General features: G+C 39.3%; 1 protein-coding gene across 1 annotated transcript in view; it reads right to left on the bottom strand.

Annotated features, from left to right (window-relative positions):
- Window positions 1-10,010: 10,010 nt before the first annotated feature.
- The window catches only part of GPHN (gephyrin), a 632,163-nt gene continuing 624,457 nt past the window's right edge, over window positions 10,011-17,716 (bottom strand). Inside the window, exons 22-23 of the mRNA XM_004370959.2 lie at window positions 12,476-12,572; window positions 10,011-11,218 (exon numbers count right to left, since the gene is read on the bottom strand). Coding sequence (XP_004371016.1) covers window positions 11,085-11,218; window positions 12,476-12,572 — 231 coding nt within the window. The 3' untranslated portion in view covers window positions 10,011-11,084. The remainder of the gene's footprint in view (window positions 11,219-12,475; window positions 12,573-17,716) is intronic.

The raw sequence follows: 17,716 nt of genomic DNA, 5'->3' as shown, positions 1-17,716 counted from the left end.
AATTTGGACTTTTAGCCTACTTTACTGTGAAGAAATAAACTTCTCTTTGTTAAAGCCATCCACTTGTGGTATTTCTGTTGTAGCAGCACTAGATGACTAAGACAACATCTAATTAAGCAAGCAAGATACAGGGCAGTATTGCAGACACGGACTTCAACTGGGTTGCAGAACCAGGACAGCATAAAGGAGTCTAAAACTGAGACAGACTCCAATTTATCCTACCACTCATCGATTCTTTATATTTTCGGTTGTGTCTTTTGAATTAGTGCTTTTTGCCTTTCAATCTTTGTTTCTATTTTTCAGTTCCAACGGAGTGAAGAATTAATTCAGCAGATAGTCACACCAGGTTGTACTTTTCTGAAGAATTGAAGTATAATTTTCATTTGAAAAATTATTGTTGGCTACTTTAGTAAAGGAAACGGTAGAGAGATTCCATATTAAATCTGATTACAGACCAGAAACCAATGCCCGCTATTTAGTGCGGAAACCAAGCTCAGAGAAGGAATGAGCTGTGTATGTTTCAGGGGTGGAAGTACTTCAGCTTTGCTCTATACTTTTTATGATGTTATTAGGAAATTTGATGATTTGCTTTTTAATGGAAATTGGGTAAGGGGAGGGAGTGGGAATCCTGGGAGCCAGCATCAAACGGTTGGCTTTTCTGGCTGCCTGATTCAGAGGTATGTCTATAAATGCCCCAAAATGTTCTCTACAAGTGCTTGCTATTTACCACTCCCCACGTGGTTCCTCCTTCTCCCTCCAGTATTTTATTATAAGGAATTTTCAAATATATGGCAAAGATGAAAGAATTTTATAGTGAACACCCATACACCCACCACCTAGATTCTTATGTGGTCTCGTTCTTTTTATTGTGTAATTTCTTGTTTATAATTACGTGGTGTTTGCCTGTCACCCATGAAAGCTGTTCTCTGGGATACTTAGTGCTTTGAGATGAATTCTTCATAGACTTTAAGCATAGCATTTACTTAGATGACTTTTCTCTAAGATTCTTAACACACCAATAAACCTGTTTTTAGGATGAGCCCATCACAATCACTTCTAGGTTAGCATTCTGGCTGCACCTTTGTGACAGTCTGTGACCCTCTCTCGACATTGGTGCCCCAGCTAACCTTCCAGCTTTTAACAGAAAGCCCTGTGTTCACCATCTTCTATCCCTTTTGAATAATTAAAAACGACAGGCTTTTTATAAATTCATTCAGTTCTCAGTCACTTATGGAAGAAAATTGTGGTAATGGTTCAAAAAATCAAAATATAAAAATAATCCAGAGAGCTTGTTTTCAGTTCCAACTCAAATCCTCAAGAAAAAGAAATTCACTAACCAGGTGTTAATTCCCTGAGTGTTCTTGCTTGCTCTGGTTGAGGTACAGCAAATGAAACTAGAAGGGAAAGAGGAAGATGGAAAGAGAATAGACACTCTGCCCTTGAGTTACTAGAATTATTAAAGAACAATCCACTCCCTTCTCCTTCATGTTCACACCAAAGTTGCAGAAACCAGATAGTCACTTACAGTGAGGTGAGGCTGAAATAGATCTCTGGAGATGTCCTGATTTCGACCAGGAGAATAGTCTCCAAACAGCACGTTTCCACTCTTTTCACATTTCTTTAGCAGAAGGTGTTTCTGTCAACCAGGAAGGCAACTAACTCCTTAGTGAAAGGAGCCCCAGGCAGGCCGCTACGGGCATTGTTCTACTGCTCGTGCATCACAATGTGGTGACATAGCCTCTGAAGTAAGAGGAGAACACTGGAAAGGAGCAGTCTCCTAGGTCAACCCTGAGATTCAGTGTTGTCAGCATTCCTGTGGAGTCAAGATAGCTCTGGACAGGAAGTTCTGGTTTGGTGTGAAGTTTTCCTGGGAGGCTTCTTGGAAAGAAAACTCTATTCAGCAATGATACAATCGTGGAAAATATATCATACACTTTACGCCATTCAGTCACCCTATATCCTAATTCCCAGAGACTTCAACATATTTAAGTGACTTTGGACCTCTGTGAGGAAAAGCTTCAAAAGAATATAGCATACTTAAAAAGCAGTGACTTCTTCTTATTTATCTTCATAGCTTCAGTATCTAGTGTATTCTGGACAGATGCTATACCCCCTTTCCATCGAGTCGATTTGACCCACAGTGACTCTATAGGGCAGAGTAGAACTGCCCCATAAGGTTTCCAAGGAGCAGCTGGTGGATTCAAATTGCTGACCTGTTGGTTAGCAGCTGAATGCTTAACCACTGCACCACCAGGGCTCCCCGACACATGCTATAGTAGACCCCAAATAGTTGTTTGTTGAGTGAATGAATGAATGAATGAATATAAATACATGATATACTCTCTCTGAGTCCTGGTGGCACAATGGTTAAGCACTCGGCTGCTAACTGAAAGGTTGGTGGTTTGAACCCACCAGCCACTCGGAGGAAGAAAGATGTAGCAATCTGCTTCCTTAAGGTCACAGCCTTGGAAACCCTATAGGGCAGTTCTACTCTGTCCTATAGCGGCCCTATGAGTTGGAATGGACTCCACAGCACACAACAACAGCAGCAGCAGCATACTCTCTCTGAAGCTGTCCTCTCTGGAGGATATGTGATTTGTTTAAGAGATTCCCCTCTTCCCTGTACTATAGCATCCTTCTTCACCTTGGTATTTTAATCAAGTGCTGCAGGCGCCCACTTGTCTGGCTACCTCCGTGACTGCTCATGAGGATGGAAGGGCACCAGGGGATACTAGCTGACTACTCAGGCCTCAAGGGTGGCATTATCTTGCTGAATTAACTTCATTTGGGTCATCATATTCCAGATTCAAGCACTTGCTTTTGACAGGGTGCAAAGGAGATTTCACTCTCTGAATAAACACAGATTATGGAAGTTTCCGAGAGGATGATGCTCCTATCTCCTCTAAGAACTATAACTTCCACTAGGGACAAGGTGTTGGTGTCGCAGGAGACCATGGCATCCTCTCCCATAGGATGCATATTTGGCAGTTTTCCCAGAAGCAGTTGAGGTTTGGATGTACAGCTTGAATGCTTAATGGCAGCAGGATCTAGTGGTAGCTCTCCACATACAACTGGCTCAGTCTGCAGGCACAGGAAGCCCCTCCCTGTGCAGGCCCACACTGCTTCCCTTGTTAATCTTTGCCTCAGAAGCTCTCGTTCCCATAGTCTAAACCAGGTACCCTCTTTTGGAAGAACAATTTCTTCCTCTAGTCATAAGTACTTTCAACGAGGCTTCTAATACATTTCTTCATTCCACATATTTATTGCATGATCACTACTTGCCATGTTCCTGCTCTTCCTGCCTCAGGCACAGGGCACAGTTTTGCACAAATCTGATCTCATCTCTTCAGCGTTGATGTTATTAATTCTTAGGTAACTTGCTGTAACTCTTTCGTATCATTTCACTTCCAGTTTTTGAGGCTAGTGGTATATTAAAAAGGGAAGAAACACAGAGGGTTATAAAAATCAAGGCATATTTAAAATTTTTACCTTTAAATAAAATATTAATGCTTTTTAACATGCACAGAATATAAAACTATGTGTATCATCTCATTTGGCGATGATGCCATGAGTCTGAATTTGAGGCTCTTTGTCAAAGTGAGGTCTGTGACCAATTAGCCTTCTGTCCTGGCCCCTCATGAGATGGGCCCTGCTTGTTCATGCCTGCATAGGTCCTCTCAGTTGTGAGTTCCAAGTCTGGGATATGAAAGTTTCCTGCAAAGTTGTGTCTCTGGCTTCCTGGCGAGTGTTGAGCGAGGCCAATTCTGTTGTTCAGTTCAGTAATGAGTACCTACCACTTACTGGGTACCATGCCATGCTGGGGCTGCAAAATCAACAATCTGTGCTCTCCACTCCAGGAATTTACTGTCAAGTGGGGGAGGGGCTGTGTAAGCAGATTATTTCGAGGAGATGCATTGATAAGAGAGAGGGATGCATAGGGGGCTCTGGGAGATGAGGGACACTTAGTCCAATTTGGGACTTATCGAAGGCTGCCCAGAGAGTTAATACCCAAGCTAAATTTTGAAAGATTAGCCAGCATGAGCAAAGGCACTGAGGTATGAAATAACATGGTTTGAGGGGGTAATTGAAAATTATTTGGTGTTATATAGTTGGAGGGGAGAAGAAATGAAGTTGGAAAAGGGAGGCACTAGATCGTGGAGGGCTTTGAGTGCCATAACTGGGGGCTTGGACCTCATCTGCTGTAGAGGTTTTCTAATGATGAGCTTTAGCATGGGGAGAGTTAGTTCTGCATTGACACTCTGGTGGTGGTGTGAAGGATCGATTTGGGGAGGGCAGTTCTGGAGGCACAGACATCAAGCCAGTGGAGAAGGAATGGAAAGGAGGGGTTTAATTTAGAAACTATTAGTCAGTAGAGTTGACAGAATTTAGTGACTAACTAGAGGTGGGGAGGGAAAAGTAGGATGACTCAAAGGTTTCTGGTTTGGGGAACTGGATGAGTGGTGGTACCACTAACCAGGAAACAAAATATAGGCAGAGGAACAGGTGTAGGAGGCAGAGAGAATGAGTTCCTTGTTTGCAGGAGCCCTTGTCTAGCATGGTGCCCTGTATTCAGTAGGTATTTAGTAAACAGATTTTTTTTTCTTCTTAAACCTTCTGTGGCTTCCCCATGCTCTTAGAATAGGTGAGATACATATAAATGTGTGTGTATTTAGTATTACACCCAAGAACCTGTATGTATTTGTGAGCTTGATCTGGCTCCACTGTGGCTCCAGTTCTCTCCAACTATATCTCAAACCACTTCCCCCCTAATCACACTTCTGTCTCCTTTCTGATGTTGTACTCCTCAAGCCCTTTTCTCTGTCTGAAATTCTCTTCTCCCAACTCTTAGCAGCATGTGTGGCTTATTTTCATTCTTCAGATCTCAGCTAAAATGTCATCCATTTAGAGGGCCCTTCCTTGATCCCTAGGCCAGTTGACAAGTGATTGCCTCTCGGCTCCAAGTCCACCACTGTACACTCTGCATGGTGATGCTGGGGCTGGAACTCTGCAAACTACTTTTCTCTTTCACCAGCTGGGTTCCTCTTAGGGTCAACAATAGGCTGTAGTAGACTGGAGGGAGCCTGGAAAGCAGGAGGAGGGAAGAAGGGAGTTGTGTTCCTTCTTGTTTGCTTGTTGTTTCTGTCAGGTTCACCCTGGCAATAGCAGCTGGTTCTGGCCTCCATTTTTCTTTTCTTTTTTTGGTACTCTCAAATTAGCAGCTGAGCAGTATCCCCTCCTTAGAGGGTTGAGTCCCAGCTCCAAAGGGCTCTGAACTTCTAGATTCTGATTAACCTTATCTTTTTTTTGTCACCACCCCTGCCTCCAGCCCTAGTGTGGATGTTGCTTCCTATAGTTATTCTCTCTGATATCTCAGTTTCCTTTTGCTTCTCCAGGGCTCCAACACCAGTTTAACTTATTCCTGTACTGTTGTTTTTGTTAGTTGCTGTCGAGTCAGCTCCAACTCATCGCAACCCCATATATAACAGAATGAAATGTTGCCTGGTCCTGTGCCATGTTCATGATCATTGGTATGTTTAAGTCCATTGTTGCAGCCATTGTGTCAATCCATCTCACTGAGGGTTTTCCTTGCCTTTGCTGGCTCTTTACTTTACTGAACATGATATCCTGCTCCAATGACTGATCCCTCTTGATGACATGTCCAAAGTAAGTGAGTGGAAATCTCAGACAATATTCTGTGATCCATATGGCTTTGATTGGCTGATTTTTGGAAGTAGATCACTAGGCCTTCCATCCTAGTCTGTTTCAGTTTGGAAGTGCCACTGAAACCTGTCCAAGATGAGTGACTCTGCTGGTATGTGAGATACTGGTGGCACAGCTTCCAGCAATGTAGTAACATGCAAGCCACCACAGTATGACAAACTGACAGACAGGCTGGTGGATTCCTATATTAAAGCCCTTCTACTGAAACACTGGAGTCTTGGTGGAGGAGTGGTTAAGAGCTTGGCTGCTAACCAAAAGGTCAGCAGTTCAAATCCATGAGCCACTTCTTGGAAACCCTATAGGACAGTTCTACTCTGTGCTATAAGGTCGCTATGAGTCAGAATCAACTCGACGGCAATGGGTTTGGTTTTTGGTATTGAAAATACTTCGTGCGATTTCTGCTTTTTTTAAAGGCTGGACTCTGACACAATCACCAAATCTAAATGAAGCCTCCACCCAGTTACTCTCTAACATAGCTTTGGATTTTCTTCATAGACTTTTCATAATCCGTATTTTTTTATTTTTTGCCTTCTCATAATCTGTCTCCTCCACTTGGATATCAGACTTTGTCCATTCATTACTGTATCCTCAGTGCCCAGCATGGAGCCTGGACTATTGTAGGAACCTAGCCAATGCTTGTTAAACAAGTGATTGAATTACTACAAAAGTCTACAGGAGAAACTGTCCAGAAAAAATGGGACAGAATTGAGCAGTTCTTTAACTTTTGGTTCCAGCCCAAGTTATTATGTGTTCAGAGTACTGATGAACTCTGTAATAATGTAACTCTTTGTTACAGAAAGTCAAGGGTAATACTTTTTATAATCAAGTTAGGATGCAATGCATTATTTAACCTATATCCTTCATCACTGGAATAACAAGATAGTTTATTTGCTTGGAAGTCTGTACTTATGTAAATCCTTACTTTCTAAAATTGGGGATGCTAATGACTTACCTTGGTAGGTTTTCATAAAGATCAAGAGTTGGTATGGGTTTGATCCACAAAGTTTTGTTGCTTAGCAAACAATTAAAAAAAAATTAAAGCCATCCAAAGAATTCATTTGCTGGAACATAAAACATCACTTAGTAACATTTACTTGGTAAAATTAATCTGTTTTCTTTTTTCATTGTGTTATGTGGTTTGAAACAACCAAAATATAGAACCATAAAAGCAGATTAAAAGGAAATGCTTAACTTCCACAGAACTATAAATAAGAATCTGAAAACGTCTTCTACAGTCTTTTATTTAAGTACCTACCACTAAGACAAAGAAGAATTGCAGTTAAGTCAAATATGCTTAATTCTTAAATAATTTTGGTCAAATAAATGCAAATAGATTAGATGACATTGACTTCCACTGTGTCAAGTAGAGCAATTTCATTGGACCTTAACTTTTAAAATTTCGCTTGTATCTACCTCAAATGTATCCGTATCCTTTCTCTTTTCTAAATCAGAGGAAAAATGTCCCTTTTCTCCCCCAGGCTAATTGGGCCACCACGCTCCTTAAATCCAGCCTATCTTTCCTCTTCCTCCATATGGGGTCTTACACTTGCATCTTTAGTATTCCCACTACTGTTATTTCTTGTGTCTCAAAACACGCAAACAAAAATCTTTCCTCCATCTTGTTATGGGTTCAAGCTATCATCCTGTGTCTATCTTTCTTTTCTCATACACAAGTTCCAGATAATTCATATTCACAGCTTCTATTTTGCCATCTGACTTTTGCCCTCTGTCCACTATTGAAACTGCACTCTTGCAGTTCACAAATGATTGCCTAATCAGTAAGTCTTTTTCAGTCTTCATCTTTCTTGCCATTTCTTTTGCATTTGACAGTTTATTATCTTTCCTTCTTGTAACTCTTTCCTTGGTTTTAGGGACACTGCATTACCCTGTTTCCTCTCTTCCATAAACTGCTCTTTCCTTCATTCCATTCATGCCTTTTTCCTCCAATACCCCAAAATTAGATGTTCCCGGAGGCCCTGTACTCTTCTCATGGCAAGCCCTTCCTTGATATTCTTTTCTATCCAACCTTACATATCAAATACCACTTTTATATTGAACAATCCCTAAGGTTGTATGCAGTCAACATCTCTTTTGTGAACTCTATCCTGTACTTTCAAATGCCAACAGGACATGCACTCCTTTGGCAGTGTAGACAAACACAACACATCCAAACTCGTTAGCTCTCCAACAAAATCCATTTTTCTGACTTTTTTTTCGTTAATAGTGTAGCATTTTCTCAGTCAGTCAACACTGAAGACTTTGATTCATCATTTACTCCTCAACCTTCCTTTGCAAAACTTGAAACTAGTCATAAAATTCTTTCCATTCTTCATCTCCAGAGGCATACTCCTCTGTTCCTGACCTTCCCATCACCATCACCTCCACCACCTTGGTTAAGGTTGCCATCACCCCTCATCTGCACAGCCATGATCACTTCCTACCCGGTGTCTCTCACTCTAGTTTCTCCCCTGGCCAGTCTCTCCTACTCAATGCTACCAGAACATTTTCCCTAAAAGGATAGCTCTGATCATCACACTTCCCTGATCAGAAATCACTAATAGTTTTATTGTCTCTAGAATAAATCCTGACCCCTTAACCTAGTATTCAAGAACTTCACTGTTTGGGCCTCAAACACATACTTTTTCAGTCTGACAAATACTATCAATTTTCTGTTTCTATAGCTTAGTGCTTAAGGGTATGGACCCTGCAGCCAGACTGCTAGGTTTGAATCCTGACTCTCTTCTTACTAGCTATGTATCGTGACCATGGACAAGTTTCTTAATCTCTCTGTGCCTCATCTGTAACAGAAATAATAACCCTCATAGAGTTGTTATAAAAATTAAATATTTGAAAAATGCTCAGAATAGTGCCTGGCATTTATGAAGCACTATATAATGTGTTTTACTGAACAAATATTTACTGATAACTATCATGTGCCAAGCGCTCTTCTAAACCTGGGGATAATAGTGAACAAAATAAACAATAATCATCTTTTTCAAAATTCTACTCTTTCTTCAAGACTCACTAAAATGTCATCTTACTCCTTAAATCTTACCTTGTAGGATGTTCTCATTTTAATTGCTCTAGCCCTTTATATCTGTCTTATGGCATTTATCACATTCTACGCATTGTACCCTGAATTACAGTTACCTATACATGCTTTTAACGGAGTGCAATGTCAGCTACTACGCCCTATTCTCTTTCTAAATAGTGGAATGATATACATTGTATGATGTACATTAAAAAACAAATAAAACCAAACCCATTGCTGTCGAGTTGAATCTGACTCATAGCGACCCTATAGGACAGAACAGAATTGCCCCACAGAGTTTCCAAGGAGCGGCTGGTGAATTCAAACTGCTGAACTTTTTGTTAGCAGCCTGAGCTCTTAAACACTGCACCAACAGGGCTCCATGATGTACACACAAAAAAAAACCCAAACCTGTTGCTGTCCAGTCAATTCTGACTCAGAGCTACATAGCAGATGCTTAATAAATATTTCTTGAATAGATGCAGGTAAAGAACTCTTTGCTTGCTCTTTCATTTGGCCTCGACTAACTTTACCTTCCTCAATTGCAAATATAAAAGAAAACTTAAAATAGAACAAGTTATTTTTAACTCTGTAAATATCAAATATTTGTTGTTTACGACTTGGCTTTATTTATCACCATCATTTGGCACCTCCTTTACTAACGGGCCAATCTTTGTAGTTTTGTTTACTAAGTATATTCTACAACACACTTAATGCTCCCGTTACCACCATTTGAAACCAGACCAAACCAAACCCATTGCCATCGAGTCTATTCTGACTCATAGCGACCCTATAGGACAGAGTAGAACTGCCCCATAGGGTTTCCAAGGAGCAGCTGGTTGAGTCAAACTGCTAACCTGTCGGTTAGCAGCCAAGCTCTTAACCGCTATGCCACCAGGGCTCCACCATTTGAAAAGTACCTTTAAATTTTTACTAAAGGAGCCAATGTGGATAGAGTATATTTCATTTGTTGTGTTTTCTATGGTCAGCACAGATTTTTCCCATTTCTCATTTTCTTTTTAATGGGATAAATTTTTTTCCAGGTACTCATCTGCAATTTTTATGGTTCATTACCTATTTTTTCCCCCTCCATTCTAAAGAGCTGTAGATTTTTGAAATTTACTTTTATGGCCTGTAAAATAAGGATTCGGCTTTTTTTTTTTTTTTTTTTAAATCATTAAGTATCTTTCCTTTAAATTTGCTTATTATTCTTCAGGTATAAACTGGAAAAAGCAGATCAATGGCAGGTTCTCTCCTAGTTTCTCATTTGTGTTTTCTGGATTCCAATGCTATTTTCTCCAAATGCTATAGAAAAATAAATAGCTATGTTTCCTAACATTTTGAATTGCCTTTATGCCACTTAACCTTGCTACTCATATTAACTATTCCTTTTATCCAGACAGAACTCCATCAGAATGGTACGACAGTCTTCCCTTTCAATAACAAGGCCAACACAGTAAATTTTTAAATAATGATCAAGGATTTTTTTTTATTCATTAAGTTTCAGTATCATTACAGAAAATGTTATGGTACAGAGTTGTTTAACATTATTTTTTTCTTTGCTCTTAGTTTCCACATGAATGCTGGTAACACTAATATCTGTACAAGATCAGTCTTTTGATTTTATTTTTTTGTTCTGTACAATTTTAAATATATTGGTTAAAAAGGCTGTCAGCACTTAAGGAAGCATTTTTCCCCCAGTTTGTTTGTTCAAATAAAAGGTATCCAGTTACTGCCCAAGAGTACTGTGCCATGAGGCTACTGGGCTGAGAAACCTCCCTGGACGCTCTGCAGGGGACGGTTCTCCTGGAGGTGGCGCAGGCCTCCACCCAGTCACTCTTCTTTTGGCACTGTGCACATAAACACAAGAGACGTGATAAAGAACAAGCAAAGGCTCTCTGTAAAGCTGTTATGAAGCATACTAAGAAGGGAAATCCAAGTGTTGCCTACGCTAGTATAAATAAGCAGACAGCCTTGATTTAAGAGCATAAGTAGTTGTATTTTAAAGATGAGAAAAACACAAGTTCTGCAGGCACCTACCGCTGTCTACTAAAAGCTATCGCTATCAGACCTAGCATTGGACACACAAAGCAATTTGCAAGAAAGGAAAAATTTGCTTTGATAGAATCAGAATAGAATTGTCTGTTAAGGTTTATTTTTAGGTGTTTTTTTCTTTAAAAGGTATTTAAATTCATTTGAAATATAGTTCAAGATGTTGACTATACAGATCAACTTTTATCCAAATCAGAAAAACTAGCTGTGCCGTTGCATATTACAGGATACAGTCAATGATATGTGGACATGCATCGAAGCTTTCTCCTGCTGGTGACCATCATAGCCGTCCAATGACCATGACGTCCACCACCTCGCCCTTGTGGAGCTCCACGTACTGCTCTGTCTTTGGAGGCAGCATCAACAACCCGTTGGCGCTGCGCATGCTCATCAGACGGCTGCTCATCTGATTACCTAGAAAGAAGGACTCTCATTATAGCAGCATAAGCATCAGTCCGTATATCTGGAGCCCTTGCAGTTCCTTCCAAGCTGAAAACTGACAACAGAAATGTGGGTCTTTGAGGAGGCGAGATGATCCGACTTTCCAGTACCTTTATCAGGTGGCCATGCTGCTATATCCTCCCACCTTCCCACTAACACTTTAGAAATAAGCATTAGAAATTATTGCTTCAAAGAATAAAAGCAGGATTTCATAGCATTGTGCAGGATGCTACCACTTTCTCCATTCAGGCAGAAATGTTGTGTGTCTGAAGAGACCTTTAAGACCTTTTAAAATAATGATGTTGATAATAGCAGAAATCACTATTTAGTATTTACTAAGTGCCAGACATGACAGAAGGCATTTTACTTAATTATCTTACTTGATTTTTACAAGACTCAAAAGAATTTAGGCAGCTTGTCTATGGTCCTAGTAACTAGTTAGTAGCCAATTTAAATACAAGTCTTTCTCATGGCAAAGCTCATGTACTTAGTTACTATGTTAGTGAATGTCTGCACTTGACAGGATCTTTGCTAAAAAAGTGATACAGTTTTTCTGTGGAGCATCAAAAGGTAGGCAATACATGACTAGAGAAGTTGGGGATAAAAGTTTAACAGAGGCAGTAACTATAGAGCTCTAAATTATTTTTTTTAATTTAATTTTATCATTCTTATTGTGGCAAGTATATATATAAACAAAACATTTATGATTTTAACATTTTTTTACCTATATAATTCAGTTAATTACATTTATCATGTTATTACTGATACTGATTTCTCTGCCCTTAAAATTTACCAATATCTAGAGTATAGTAGGGGATACAGAGAAGCACATTATATTTATAATAGGGCCTTTAGCTCACATTTCAGGGTATGTGCTGGCATAGCCATAGTCCCTACAGCCAAAGTTATGCTCAGAACTCACTGACTGAACAATCTTCTATATCTCTTATAGAAAATATAGAATTATCTTCTATAATTTAACATTTGTAAGTTCAAGTACCTATCTAGAAAATATGGTTCAATGAAATAACTAAACCTTTATTTAATTTTTAAAAAATTCTTGTCCTGTTATGCTGTCTGTTTAGGAATAATTTATTTAACTCATCAAACCTTTAAAAGGAATGTGTATAATAGTTTAAAAATCAGGTATACATAAGTAGGGAGATTATATATAAATTTGTGTTTTAACACGATGGGTGCATAGGATACTTGGAGGTGTGAATGACTAACCTGTACTCTGTGCCCAAGGCAGTGGTTCTTGGTGATGCCAAGTCAGTATACACCGATGGTATTCTGGGCGAGGATCCAGTTTCACATCACATGATAACTACAGAAAAAAGAGAAAAAGAAAACAAATCTGATTACCTGATCAACTCTCAAAACTACAGGGTGGTGGGATTATGCAAATTAACATAGTGGACAAGGGAAATATCCTTGACACTCTGCTCTGGTCCACCACTGCCACCTATGTTCTTAACAGAGGAAGTTCAGGGGTTGGGTTGTGCTGGTTGGAGGAAAAAAGAAACCTAAGAAGCAGATGAAAAGGATAAGGTCTATTTTTGAGGTCTACTTATATGCGTTGTGATGACAGAAACCTCTGTACTATGAATTGAGAAATCAAAGGAGGTATATTAACACTGAAAATAAAGGAGGTCTACCTGTTTTATTTATAAGTTTATAAAGAATTTATACTTTTTATAAATATATTATTTATAAGTTTAAATATATAAGAATCAAATAAACAAGCTCAATGTCCATCTGTCTGTCTGTCCATCCATCCACCCATCCATCTAGTAATATTTGCTGAGGAGCTAACATGTGCCAGGCACTGTTCAGCTACCCATTTACACACCCCTCTTCAACATAAAAGGGATAGTAACTTTCTTTTTCTCTTGAATGTTCCCTAGAGTCACAATACTGATACATAATTTCATTATGGCAAATAAAAAAGTAGTCTCTACCAAAGGTTATACCATTTTGGTTTAGTCACATCATTAAAAGAGTTGGATGACTGTTTCCTATGTAATGGCAAAGAACAAAGTAATCCTTGACTTTTAAATAACGATTTCAGTTCACATACATGATATCATAGAATGACAAATTCATCTTGAAGCCAGTGGGTTTTTTTTTTGGTGTGTGCGTGTATGTCATTAAATTCATCCTGCAATCTGATAAGTTAAAGTGATAATGTGCTGGTAGCAGGTACCTCAGAGGTATTCCTTGAACATATTTACACACAGTCTATAATTCTGGACTAGTGGACTAGTTCAAGGGTCAGTTCAATGTTAGGAAAAATAAGACCTGTTCCAGTAAAAGAGAATCAATATTTTCTATTGGTACAATAATCATTTAAATTTTTATATCTGAAAATGGTCTAGAACTCCTTTATTCACCTAAAAAAGATATTACTTAGATCAAATAGTAAGACAATTAAAACTTCAATATCCTGGAAATTTTGACTCAAGTAAGTCTATCTCCAATCTATTCAGGCTACTATGTCTTTAAACATTCCAAATACTCTGACAATCCAAGCTTCTCCTCTGGAATCCAAAATAAAACTCAATTCTAGGGTGTTTTCCCCTTGATTAAATCATGTCCAATTCTTTTACTTGATATTGATTATGTTTATACTCTATTTCATATCTACTGATGAAACAAAAAAAAAAACCAAACCCACTGTCGTTGAGTCGATTCCAATTCATAGCGACCCTATAGGACAGAGAAGAACTGCCCCGTAGAGTTTCTAAGGAGCGTCTGGTGGACTCAAATTGCCAACCTTTCGGTTAGCAGCCATATCAGTTAACCACTCCGCCACCAAGGTTTCCATCTACTGATGAGGTAAACCAAAAACCTAACTCATTGACACTGAGTTGATTCCGATTCACAGAGACCCTAAAGGACAGAGTAGAACTTCCCCGTAGGGTTTCCAAGGCTGTAATCTTTTTGGAAGCAGACTGCCACATCTTTCTCCCGCGGAGCAGCTGGTGGGTTCTAACCTCCAACCTTTTGGTTAGCAGCTGAGCACTTAACCACTGGGCAACTAGGGCTCCTTACTGATGGAATAACTTGGCATTATTCCTAATTGTTTTGTGCTTCTCTGAGAGTAAAAATCTCTGTCTCTCTGTGTGTGGTGTTTTCCAGCATGAAATTACAAGAGCTGTTCAGATAGCTGTGCTATCTGCTAACAGTGTTTAAGCAAATTTTTTTCCCCACTGATGGCATTGATTGGTTGATGGTAGTGTAGTCTGGAACAAGTACTAGATTGGGAATCAGCCACCTAGGTTCTATTCCCAGCTTCACTGCTAACTGGTTATACTGTATTAGCAAGTTATTTTGCTTTCCAATGCCTACTCATCTACAAAATGGGGTTATAGTACATAATGGTTAAAGTGCCTTCTAACTTTGTGATTCTAAAGACTTTAAACGATCATTTTCAGTCAATTTAAAAGAAATTTATTTTGTGTTAAAAGAAAATATTTATGTAAATTTAAGAAACCAGATCAGTTACATCAAAATGAAATGAATAATTTTTTCTTATAGTCTCTTCACAAACAGCTGTTCCTTTTGCAATAAGAGATTAAACTGATTAGATTTTTTATGGTGTTTGACTGAAATGTAGAATACTTTATTAACCAACATATTTGTTTGTACAGACATTATAGTTCTGGCATTTTACATCACTTAGCTTAAGAAAGTATAAAATTACTATGAGTTTCAGTATGAATCATGGGTAAATGCAGATACACAGTTTTTGGTGAAAAAGCATTGCAAATGGCTGATGTTTCATTTCCGATGACTTTTTATATTCATTCAAATTTGGGCAGTCATGGTGGGCTAGGATTGTTTCCTTTGAACATCTGCCTGGCACACAGTAGTCACTCAAGAGATAAAACTGTTTATTATTTGGTATAGTATTAAATAATATGTTCTACATGTAAATGTCTAAAGGAGAGAAATGAGGGAAAAAAAGGAGAATATTCTGTCCTTCCTCTTTGTCATGCCCATCTTACAGAGAAGTGACCTCAAGGAATTCTCAAATAGAGTAACCAATTAATTGCAAATACAGTGTAATAATGTTACCACAGAACTCTTTATGTGGTATAGAGGGGCACCCTTCTTAGGGATCTTGATAAAGGTTTCACAGGGAAGGTGATGCCTGAGTCTTACAGGATAAGTCAGGAATTTTCCAGGCAGAGAAAGGAAATGTTGGAAGTGAGGGAAGGAGACTTTCTAGGAAGGAGAAGAAGCACTGGCATAGGCAGGGGACTTCATGTCCATGCTGGAATTAGCAAATAGCTTAGGGCCCTGGTGGCACAGTAGTTAAGAGCCCGGCTGCTAACCAAAAAAGGTTGGCAGTTCGAATTCACCAGCTGCTCCTTGGAAACTCTATGGGGCAGTTCCACTCTGTCCTATAGGGTTCACTATGAGTTAGAATCAACTCCATGGCAACGGGTCTTTTTTTTTTTTTTTTCCACTTTGGTACGGTCAGAGTGCAGGATAGGAAGCAGATGAAGCTAGAGAGGAAAACTGAGGCTTTGGGATGGTGAGCCTCCTATGCTCTCTCTTTTTATATATACATATATATATAAATAGTGGTAGATATATATATGTAACAAAACATTTTCTTATGCTCTCTTGAGGAGTTTGGATTTAACCCTGCGGGCAAGGGAAGCACTGAAGGATTCTAACTGAAGATTACAACATGATTACACAGGAAAGTAATTAGAGGAGCCAAGATTAGAGGATGGAAAACTATTAAACATGCTAAAGGTTATAATATTCATAAATGTTGGTGCTATTATGCAAATACAGGCTTATTTGGCCTCCAAACTCAGGGGACATCGATAGGAGAGGAAGCCTGAGGAGAATGGTGAAGATCTGGAAGAATGCAGTAGGAACAGGGATTAAGTAAATAAATAAAGAATTGTCAATGGAAATTTTGGTCCCTTCTGAAATTGGAGATTTATAAACTATAAGTGATAACTCAAACAGCTGTATACTTCTTGTTATGGATTGAATTGTGTCCCCCCAAAATATGTGGTGTAAATCCTAACCTCTATGCCTGTGGTTCTAATCTCATTTGGGAACAGGTTTGTCTTTGTTACGTCACTGAGGCAGGATAGTATAGCTTGTGTCTTGAGTTAATCTCTTTTGAGATATAAAAGAGAGCAGAGCAAAGATGGGGAAAGATGCCAAGCCATGTGGAGATCTTCAAGGAACCACAAAACAAGATGAAGAGACAAGGGCCTTCCTCCAGAACTGACAGGGAGAGAAAGCTTCCCCCTAGGGCTGGCACCCTGAATTTGAATTTCTAGCCTCCTAAACTGTCAGAGGAGCCTGCTGGCACGTGGTTAAGCACCGGGCTGGCTAAACAAAAGGTCGGCAGTTCTTATCCACCAGCTGCTCCTTGGAAACCCTATGGGGCAGTTCTACTCTGTCCTATGGGGTCACTATGAGTTTGAATTGACTCCATGGGAATAGGTTTCATTTTTGAAATAGTGAGAAAATAAATTTTTATGTGTTAAGATCCACTTGTGGTATTTCTGTTATAGCAGCAGCTACCTATCTATTATAGGTAACTAAGATATTCCTTTAGATATGCTTAGTGGTGGCCTGGAATTAAAAGCAAAAGACAAAGAAAGGAGGATTGATCCAAGTTTGTGGATTCTCAGAGTGGGCTGCAGTGAAAGGCAGAAGAGGCAAAAGAGTTGACATACCACAGGATTTACATTGGATGAGTAAAGTGGTGAAGCCAGAGGGGTTTAGGGACTGAGGGAAAAGGGTAGGGTCTCGATGTTTGTTTTATATCTACTGATACGTAACTTGCCATTATTCCTAAATTGTATAGCCAAGTAATTTTTTTTTGTTGTTGTTTAAATTTTGATGTTGAGCAGTTCAGGGTATTGAAAAGGATGTGGGTGTACACTGCTGAAGTACAAATAAAGGTATTTAGAATTATGGAGGTAAAGCAACTGATGGTAGGAGGTGAGGTAGAGAGGAAGACTATTAGAAATTGCCAAAGACCTGAAAGTCTGGGGGAATGGCCTCTGAAAGGTTTGATGGCAGTGAGGAGAAGGTGAAAGCTCCCAAGGACTCAGGGGATCTGTTGGCACTCAGAGCAGCACAGTATGAGGAAGAGAGTTTGTGAGAGAACAAAGGACTACAAGAAAGGAATTATATCTTGGGTGGAAGCCCAGGATGATATACCAGAGGTCCTGGCTGGTAATGGAGGCCTGGACTCTTTTGGGGTCTGATCAAAGCTCCCAAAGAGTGGTTAAAGAAGCTTTATTACAGTAAGTTTTTGATAAGTGCTATAAAAGTTATGAGGCACTGTTCTCATTAGTCTGTTGTTGACCACCAGAGAGATATTTTTCCAATCATTGCCTGTGGCAAGCTGTTAATAGTAATGTAAGTTATCTCAGGTTTGTTTAGAGAGAAAAAAGCTGAGAACAAGAGCAATATAGGAGGCTT

The sequence above is a fragment of the Trichechus manatus genome, unplaced genomic scaffold (assembly GCF_000243295.1).
Source record: "Trichechus manatus latirostris isolate Lorelei unplaced genomic scaffold, TriManLat1.0 scaffold00010, whole genome shotgun sequence".
NCBI lineage: Eukaryota > Metazoa > Chordata > Mammalia > Sirenia > Trichechidae > Trichechus > Trichechus manatus.
The sequence above is the reverse complement of the archived record's forward strand: the minus strand, read 5'-3'. Positions and strand labels throughout refer to the sequence as shown.